This window comes from Gossypium raimondii, chromosome 12, assembly GCF_025698545.1.
Source record: "Gossypium raimondii isolate GPD5lz chromosome 12, ASM2569854v1, whole genome shotgun sequence".
In the NCBI taxonomy this organism is placed as follows: Eukaryota; Viridiplantae; Streptophyta; class Magnoliopsida; order Malvales; family Malvaceae; genus Gossypium; species Gossypium raimondii.
Genome location: NC_068576.1, coordinates 56,159,923 through 56,170,076, shown reverse-complemented (window position 1 = coordinate 56,170,076; position 10,154 = coordinate 56,159,923). Strand labels below are relative to the sequence as shown.

Sequence of the window (10,154 nt, the reverse complement as noted above, 5' to 3'; positions counted from 1 at the left end):
TAATCTAAACAAAGAGTGAGGCTCTATAAATCATACATGCAAATTTAAAAGGGATAATAATAAATTTAGTTCATTTTCGACTCATTTTGACGTTAATTTTTTATTACTTCAGTATTTAAATTCTAAATTTTAGTTAAATTATTTTGGACTAAAAGACTAATTGAATTGTTAAAATTTTAATAGTACTAATATGGCCACTCGCATGATAAATTAAGTATACTTCATTGCAAGCACGGATAATTTTTTTTAAAAATATGAGCATTTAAATTTGTTAAATTTTTAATAATTTTTTTGAATTTTTATGTTCACCTGAGTTGCCACATTAGTAACGTTAAAACTTCAACAGTCCAATCAAAATATTCATTTAAAAATTAATTAAAATTTGACGGTTGAATGTCAAAGTAAACCAAAAATAAAAATTAGAGCAAAAACGATAAAAAGTAAATATTGAAAGCTAAATTTATTATTATGTCCAATATTTTTCGATCTAAACCAATAGCGAATCGATTAGACTATCGATCCTTGATTTGAATAATTTCTTTTAAAAATAAAAAGTCTAAAAATAAAGAAACTTTTGAAAAAAAAGGAAAAATTAAATAAATTTATAAACAAAAATAAATAAAAACATAAACATCAATTATACATTCTAAATTCAATTAAAATTTAAAATATTAACGAAATTATCAACATTAACTCTAAAACTTGAAATGTTTTAAAATATTATCCGAAGTTCAACATTCATTCAACCAAAATTAACTAATTATAAAACATAAAAACCGGTTCGGGTCATGGATTTTAGACTAAAAACATAAAACCAATTCACCTATATTTCAATACACTTTAAAATTAATCTGATTCTCGATCTAACCAACCAATCCGATTTAATCATTCCAACTTAAAAAATTCTTAGAAACAGTTGAAACTCACTTACAGTTAAAGAGTAGGCAATAACTAATTAGCATGCTTAGGGTTAGGGTGAGTGTGGATGGACGGTGTATTTATCTGTGGTTAGTGTAAAAACAACGGCGGCGGTGAGATTAGATACTGTAGCGATACTGTAGCGTGAAATAAAAAATAAGCTAAACGCACCGCACTCAATCGCCAATCTAAACCCACATTTACTAGGAGCTGTTATAATAACTTATTTACCAGCTTCAACAATAATCCTACAGACATGCATATTTCCCTCATGAATTGAATTTTGCTGACACCTAATTGAAGACTACCATTCAAGGCTGCGACATTGCCTTGCCTTGTGAGAATTGAATTGAAACCCAGAATTTATAACCATTAATATCTAATTTCCTGGCACTATACCCCAAGCCAGGCCCCGCCCCACATCCCATTCAAGTGTGTTTGCTTTGCTTGTTCCTCTACAAAGGTGGCGGTACGAGAGTGGACCATGGCGACCACTTATTATAAGATAGTGAAACAATACCTGTTGTTACTCAGTCCCCTACTACACCCCCATTTTGTTCATTGGCTGTGGATGGTTTAGATAAGTTTTAACATTGGCTTTACACAAACTGCTTTACAATTGTTGTAATTTGAGGAAAGGAGACATTCGATCAGCTTTCATCAGTCACTTTTAGAGTTGAATGATTAAAGAGGAAAAAGAAACTAACCTCATCTGAAACGCCATGTGAGTGCTGACATCTGACAATGGCAAGTGTTAGCCACTAAACCCATTTCTTCCTTCTTATTTGGATCTAAATATTAACAATCATATAATTAGATTAATTTCATTAGACATTTATATATGAAACTTATTTAAAATATATGAATCAAATTTTAATTATGTGTATATCTATAAGAAGTTCAAATATGACCTTCACAAGTTTTAATAAAATTAACTTCTTAGACCTAAACTATTCGTGCAATATTATATATATCTAAATTTTAATCTATATACTTCAAATATGTATCACGCCATATTCAAATTATTATTTAACGTCACAATAATTAGTATAAAAAACTTAAAAAGAAAATAGCCTTTATAAATTTTTATAAGATTATTATTTTTAGTACCCATGCAATAATACTTACATATTTAAAATTTAATTTTACATTTTAAATATTATTTACATTATATCCAAACTGTCCTTTAATGTGTTAACTAACACATAAGTTGAAGAGTAACTAATGATACTTAATTTTAAAAAGTTTCAATTTTGAATCAATTTAGAGTATGCTTGGACAACACAGAGGATTAAATGAAAGTGCAATTATTATGGTAGTAATTACACTCCTTGTAATTACAAATAATTGTAATTCATCATACGTATGTAATTATATCATAATTTACTATGTATTATTTGGTAATAAAATTGCAATTACAGTTATATAATTTTTAATTTTTAAAAATATTAAAATTATAAAAATGACTAGTATGATAAAAATTATTTCTAAACAAGTAACAAAATTAAAATTAAATCACCACATGTATTATGTTAGTCTAAAAAATTGTTGATAATGCGATAATTAATAAAAAAAAACAAGAAAATTGCACATTATATGTAATTCTACCTAACTGTTCTAGTGCATGTTTGTTGGCCTATTCCTTTTTTAATATTTAAAATATGCTTTTATCATCATTGTTGGTCATTAACCGAGTTCATCACCTGAATTTGGATCTATATCATTAAGATTTTCTATATGTCATTCTTCCATGTACTTTTCAAAGTCTGGATCATCTCAATTCCACCTATGATTCAAGTTATGAAATATGCAATATGTTAGTACGACCCAACCTTATTATTTTTTATATTATATTGAGGTGATATTGTTAATATAAAAAAGATATTCTTTTTTTTTTAGAATCACAAATGTCTTTTCAATCACATTTCCAAATCTTGAATGTCTCAAATTAAATAATTTGTGAGCTGTCTATAGCACTTGCGTTTAGCACAATTCTCTCAAATGGTATCATACTCCATGGTATGGTGCAAAAAAACCTTTTGCATTTGCATCATTAGCATCAATCTTATAATATTTTGGTTTACAGTCCAAATAGTCTATAACTTTAATTATAAAAAATTATACAAATTTAATTTGGAGAAAAACTTATGCTAGATTATGTCCCTTTTTATAATATGTAAACTAAAAAAAAAGAATATATAATTTATAATATATAATATTCATAAAAAAGTTTTTTAAATTGTCTAATAACTTTCATAACACTTCTTATAAATGATATAACTTTTTACCATAACTTTTAAAAATTATTTTTTTATAAATAAGTTTTGATAAAAAATTTTAACATTTTTTTATGAATAACTGTATTATTTTTATAACGATGTTTTTGCCGGTATTGATCCAGATTTGGATGCTGAAGTAGAATTTGGAGCATTCCAAAAACTTGGAGATCCAACTACAAGAAGACAAGTAGTTTGATGCAAGATTGCTTTGTTATTTTCGGTTCTACTTCTATTTGCGGTTTGCCATACGCTGTAGGAAAAATCTTGATTTAAATCACTGTCTTTTCTTTTATTCTTGTTATTTCATTATTTTATTCGGGAGATGATTTCAAATAAAAAGATACGGGAGCTATAATTGTAAACCACGATCGAATTTATGGAAGCATTGGTTTATACATTCCTCTTAGTATCTATTCTAGGGATAGTTTTTTTCGCTAACTTTTTCTGAGAACAGCCTAAAATTCTAACTAAAGAAATGAAATAATTTTTCATTATCTCAATTGAAGTAATTAACCTTCCAGTATATCATGGACACATAAATAAGTTATATTCATATTTTTTGACCATAATTTTTATAAATAAATATATTATAACAATTTTATAATATGTATATTAATTTTTACAAACTTTTTAATTATAACTTTATTTTTTAGGATTTAAATAATATAAAACTTTATTATAATTTTATAAAATTATATTTTTTGCCATAATCATCCCAAATATTCATACATGTTCATGCTTATAATATAAATTTTATAATTTGTACAAAATAATTGTTTAAAATTGACTTTGAATGTAACTTGTCTAATTATTTCCCAATAATGAGAAAGTGTAATTGTAATGCTTCAATTACATCAAATTCGCAAGACCAATTAATTATAATAGTTATCTAAACATGTCATCATTGTGTAATTATAAATAATTATGTCCAAATCTAATTATTAAGGGACTTTTCAAATATTATGTTAATATTTAAATAAATATAATGAAATTAGAAAAATTATTTAATATATTATTAGTGAAAGTTTTAAAAGGAGAATTCTAAAATTGACACCTCCCACTTATAAGTACAATTTTTTTTTGTAGAAAATATGATAATATTTAACTCTTATTTTAAAATTAAAATATATTCTCTATAAACTTCAATCTTAGAAAACTCTAGGTGGGTGTCTGTGAGTGGGGACAAGAGAGAGAAGAGAGCACATGCATCAACGTGTTTCCACACATATCACAGAGCAAATTGGCGGGGGTTTGACCAACAAAAAAGCACCCAATAATAAATGTTAAGGCCTTTTTAGCATTGCTGGAAACGATGAAGCTTTTGTTAAATACGAACCTGCCATCGCTGTCGCTAATCAATAATTCTTAAAACCACCCATAATTATAATTTATCCATTCCAATTCTAAACCTTTAAAATCACATCTCTATAATTTTTGTCAAATCCTGGTTTAATCATTTGGCACTAATTTTTCTTTAAATATTATTATTTGTATCCTTTTATTGGGGTTTGATGCAACGGACACTCCCAATTTCACTTGGTACGGTATTTAATATTATTTAAAAATTTTCTTAAATGCCTAAAAATGAGTCCTTTTGATGTCCACAATACCTTTCTTAAATGCGATAACAAAAGATGCTTTAATGATATGATAAGTAACAGCTAAGTGCTAACTTCTGCCGTGCCTTTTTTTTTTTTTGCCCCTTTGCTTAATTTTCGTTGTTTTCCTCGTGATCAAACTTAATTTTACAAAATAAAACACTAAAAAATATTTTTTTTAATGTGAGGTTTCTATTAAAAAAAGTTGAATTAGTAATAAAAAATAAATTCTGATCACGAATTTTAAAATTAATTTATATTTAAATAAATAGTTAACTTTCAATCACTAGTTAAAGTAAAAAAATATTTATCATTTTAGCTAATTTAATAAAAAAGTATGTAAAATTTATATAAAATATATTTTTAATATATTAAATTTTATATAAGATGAAACAGCCATCTGTTTGGTTTGAAGTTTGGCACCTCGTGCCTTGCTGCAATCAAAAGAAAACTACGTTCCAATTCCAAAACTTTTATTACTTAGAATTATAAGTAGATTTCTTTTGGTTAATATATTATAAAGAAGCTTCTTTATTTGCACTGTATTGCACTAAATTGATTAGTTTTGACTCTGAGTCATCTTCCATTTTGACAGTCTCTAATTTCCTGAACTAAAGGAATTTAACAGACTGGAAGATCTAATTGCCTTCACCACACATTAGCATTCCCCCAGCTGTTCATAAACTACCCCCTTTTTTTGTGGACTATTTTTCAGTCAGAATCCCAATGCATTAAGTGGGATTTGCAGCAAACATTCAGCAGAGAAACTAAAAGCATATATACGACTGAAAAAAAAAAAGTAAACCATGTTTAAGGCATGGAAGAGCGACAAGAAGAAGATCAAAGTAGTGTTTCAATTGCAGTTTCAGGCAACTCAGGTACTACTGAGTTATATTCTTAGTTAAGAAATTTATTAGAGTTTTTGAAAGATCTCTTACCTGATTTAGCCTCTTTTGTTTTTTTTTCCAGGTGCCACGGTTGAAAAAGTCCGCCGTAACGATAGCGTTGGTGCCGGAGGATGTTGGGAAGCCGACGCTGAAATTAGAGAAAGTGGCAGTTCAAGATGGGAGTTGTTTGTGGGAGAATCCTGTTTATGAAACTGTGAAAATGATTAGAGAGATAAAAACGGGGAAATTGAGTGAAAAAATTTACCATTTCGTTGTTTCAAATGTAATAACTCCTCAGCTTTTTGGCTTTTCTTCCCCATTGTTTAAGTTTCCACTGGTGAGTGGTTCTTGCTGATTTTTTCTGGGTTCGGTTGCAGGGATCTTCAAAAGCAGGGTTTCTCGGTGAAGCTTCGATTGATTTTGCTGATTTTGCTGCAGAAACTGAACCTGTTACTGTATCTCTGCCGCTTAAGTTTGCCAACTCCGGTGCCATTCTACATGTTAGTTCTCTCTCACTGTCAAGTGACCGCCTCAAGCATTTTAATTTTTTTATTTATTTCAAAATCTAATATTGGCTTCACTGTAATTTGGTTCTGGAAATTCATGATGACCCATAGGTGACAATTCATAAAATTGAAGGAGCAGAAGATCAGAGGTGATACAAGCATTAATAACCCATCTCTATTCATTCACTGTTTACCTTAAATTTTTTTCTTGCTCCATTTACCTATACGAAATTTCAATATCAGATATGTTGGAGATGGTGAAGGCTTGACCATTTCCAGGGAGGGAAGCCTGCAACGCGAAGGCATAAATTACAGTGACAATGTCCAAACTTTAACAGAAGTAAGTTCAAAGGCCCCACTTATCTGGTTTTACTATAGTTTAGCATGGCAATGATTTGGGTTTTAAAGCATCCTGAAATTACTACCTGGAACAGATGGCTATTTTATGCAAGTTTACAATTAAATTGTTCTTTAATTCTTTCATAGGATGGGCAGTTGGACCCCGCTGAATTATATTCATCTCTACGGCAGAACTCTATGCCTAAGGGAGCTGTGGATACTGGCATGACTAAAAAGAACATGCACCGGAGAACAAACACGGATTGGTCGGCCAGTTCAACTTCTGATGGAAGTTTAGCGGAGTTAGCTATTAGCCCCGAAGACGTCCCAAGAGAATGGAATAAGGAATCGGAAAATCCTGTTGAGAAACTCAGAAGTGAAAATGCTATGTTATTGAGGCAGGTAGAAGTATCGGAATTAGAGTTGCAATCTCTTAGGAAACAGATTACGAAGGAGAACAAAAGGACTCAAGATTTATCGAGACAAGTTACCAGCCTTAAAGAAGAAAGAGATGCAATGAAGGTGGAGTTTGAACGACTCAAGTCAAAGAACAATCTGGATGAGGAAGTACTTGAAAGTCTATCGGAAGATGAGAATGAGGTTCTGCTAAAGGAAATTAGGCAGGAGCTGGATCATCAAAAGGAATTAAATGCCAATCTTCGTTTGCAGCTGCAGAAGACGGAGGATTCCAATTCTAATTTGATTCTTGCAGTGAGAGACCTCAATGAAATGCTAGAGAAAAAGAACAGGGAAATATCTCGCCTCTCCAGTGAGATAGAAGCAAGTACCAGCATTGAAGAGGTGCGGTTGAATGAACAACATGATGCCGATGAAGTACACATGATGAAGCACACAATCACAGACCTGAATGCTGAGTTGGAGTTCTACAAGAAGCATAAGGAGGAGTTAGAGATGCATATAGAAGAACTGAGCCGGGAAAATGATGAAATATCCTCACAGTTAAAGCAAAACCAGCAACAAGAATCGATAAAGGCACAAAAGGAGTCCTCAGAATATTTGGCTACTATAGATGAACTTGAATCTCAGGTGCAAAGACTAGAGGACAAACTCAAGCAGCAATCAGAAGAATACTCAGAGTCTTTAATTGCCATTAATGAGCTAGAAAGTCAAGTCAAAGAATTAAACAGAGAACTGGAGAATCGGACACAAGGGTTTGAAGAAGAACTCAACGCCTTGATGCATTCCAAAACCGAGCAGGAACAGAGGGCAATCCGAGCAGAGGAGGCATTAAGAAAGTCAAGGTGGACAAATGCTGCTAATGCCGAGCGCCTTCAAGACGAATTTAAGAAGCTGTCCGTTGAAATGGCCAGTAGGATTGATGAGAATGAAAAGATGACCATGAAAGCAGTTGAAGAAGCAAACGACCTGCAGATGCAAAAAAGAGATCTGGAAGAAATGCTCCAAAAAGCCAGTGAAGAACTTGAGCTACTTAAAGATCAGACTGCAGTCGAATGGCAACACCTTTCACACCAACTAGATCTCAAAGCAAAACAAATAGAGAAAATGTCAATGGAACTTACCGATAAGACTTCACAACTTGAATATGCACAAAGGCAAGAGAAGGAAAAGCAGGAGGAATTCTATAAAGAAATTCAAATGCTTAAGACTGAGATCCAGAAGCTCGAAGAGCAGAGAAGCCAATTTTCTGATCCGGCAAAAGAAAATGGGAAGCAAAGTGATGAAACCAAAAAAGTGAAGGCATCAAATGAAAAAACTGAGATGCTGATACAAAGATGGAATAAAGAAAGAGATGAACTTGAGAAAAAAATCACTTTAGCAAAGAAGGAAACGGAGAAGGCACAGAAACAATTGATTAGCACGAGGTCTTTGAAGGATAAAAAGGAGATGGTGATCTCAAATTTGCAGGCAGAAATGGAAAATATTAGAGTGGAGTGTAATGACTTAAAACATAGCTTGGTCCGGGAAGAAAGGGAGAAAGATAAACTGAGGAAACAGGTATCTCAATTAAAGAATGACCTGCAGAAGAAGGAAGAAGAAATCGGCTCTATACAGAAAGAACTCAAAAGTAGTGGTGGTCAAGCTGACATTGCCTCGAAAAGCAGCCACTCTACTTCAGCTCCTCAAGAATCCAAGGATATCACTAGCTTGCAGAAAAAAATGAGGTTGCTTAAGGTAGTTGTTCTATAAAAAAATTAGTTGTTATGCATGGAAAAATTCGCTCTGTGTCATATTTAACAAACATCAATGGTGGAAGAAAACCACATTGATATATAATATCCTTCATCTAGTCATGAAATGTTTACATTCTACATTTTCATGCAATGCAAACATCCAAGCTGATATAAGTTCTCATTCATCGATAGCAAAGCTTAATAATTTCACAACCTCTGGCAGGAACGTATAAACCTCAAGGAAACTGCTTTGAAAACATCAGCTAATTCAGCTCCGGAGAAGGAAAGTAATCTCAGCAATATGATTGAAGAGCTCGAAAGCTTCATGGAACAACTCAAAGTTTGTCATTGTTTTTCTGCAGACCGGTGTCAGAAGGTTTGTGGATTACAATTATAAAAATGCATTGAATAATATAGTTTTGTGATTTTTCATGCAACTAGACAGCAATATTTTAGTTTCATGAAACAATCATAGAAACAGTATTTCAGAATTATTATAACTCTATAGAAACAGAGTGACTCTATTGAGCAGTACTAACGGGAAAGAAATAAAGACATAAATAACGTTGCCACTTCAAAACTATATCAATCAATGCATAATTGAGATAGAAATTCCTTTAATTCTAGACCTCACAATTGAAATTTTAGTTAAGGTAACTTGTATCTCAGTTTCATCCTTATTGTTAATATGCTTCCAATTCCATCCGTTTAGTTCTAGATAGTTACTCCAGTCTCAATATTACCAATGTTCAAAATACAGGAACCTATAAATGTTAACAAATCTGAGGAAAGAAGAAAGTCACGAGATAAGCTCCAGTCTAAGACTACCGTTGCAGAAGGCATGCCTTTGTCAACAACAGCAGTACCAGTTGAAAGGTATGAGCATACAATAAGTTGTGAACAACAAGGCCAATCTGTTTGTCTCAAGAATCAGATTTAATTATTAAGCAATATATTTACTGTAGATGAGTTCATTGGCTAATCATTTATGTTTTTCCTACTTACGATACCAGCAGTGATGTTAATCTTGCCGAATTGCTAAGTGAAGTGGAAGGTCTTAAGGAAAGGAACAAATCTATGGAGCGTGAGCTTAAAGACATGGAAGAAAGGTATTCTGAAATAAGTCTCAAATTTGCAGAAGTGGAAGGGGAAAGACAACAACTTGTAATGACAGTGAGAAACCTTAAGAATGGCAAGAAGAACTAGCATTGTTCAAAGATGCTGTATGCTGGACAAAGAACGCTAAGCAGGGTAAAGCAGCTGATCGTCTAAAAGGAAATATGTGTTTGATAGGTACATCAAAGTCCAATCAAGAAATCCCTATCATTTGAATTTGTGAAAATAGCATTCTTCCTTTATTTGTTGCTCATCTCTCCTGTTAGGAACAGTGAAAAATTAGATTCAACCAATTTCATTGAAAGCTCAAGCAGCAAATTTGGATTTTGAGGTTTTAAATTATAGATACACAGGGACC

At 31.6% G+C, this 10,154-nt stretch overlaps 1 protein-coding gene across 2 annotated transcripts; it reads left to right on the top strand.

Annotated features, from left to right (window-relative positions):
* Positions 1 to 5,216: 5,216 nt before the first annotated feature.
* On the top strand, positions 5,217 to 10,120 carry LOC105765546 (uncharacterized). 2 transcript variants are annotated; one of them, XM_012584715.2, is made up of 9 exons: positions 5,217 to 5,673; positions 5,765 to 5,965; positions 6,060 to 6,182; positions 6,300 to 6,337; positions 6,432 to 6,528; positions 6,675 to 8,681; positions 8,904 to 9,056; positions 9,441 to 9,556; positions 9,694 to 10,120. In XM_012584715.2, the coding sequence occupies exons 1-9, from the start codon at positions 5,602 to 5,604 to the stop codon at positions 9,884 to 9,886; spliced, it is 3,000 nt and encodes a 999-aa protein (XP_012440169.1). In that variant the 5' UTR covers positions 5,217 to 5,601; the 3' UTR covers positions 9,887 to 10,120. The 2 variants fall into 2 exon arrangements, with proteins under 2 accessions (XP_012440169.1, XP_012440170.1); XM_012584716.2 differs by having other exon boundaries at positions 5,219 to 5,673; positions 9,697 to 10,120.
* Positions 10,121 to 10,154: the final 34 nt, after the last annotated feature.

Bases quoted from the DNA above. Each gene is read 5' to 3' on its own strand.
- LOC105765546 (XM_012584715.2), top strand. From the start codon at position 5,602: ATGTTTAAGGCATGGAAGAGCGACAAGAAGAAGATCAAAGTAGTGTTT. The intron at 6,183-6,299 runs GTTAGTTCTCTC...GATGACCCATAG, and splicing joins ACTCCGGTGCCATTCTACAT to GTGACAATTCATAAAATTGA. The intron at 9,557-9,693 runs GTATGAGCATAC...TTACGATACCAG, and splicing joins ACAGCAGTACCAGTTGAAAG to CAGTGATGTTAATCTTGCCG.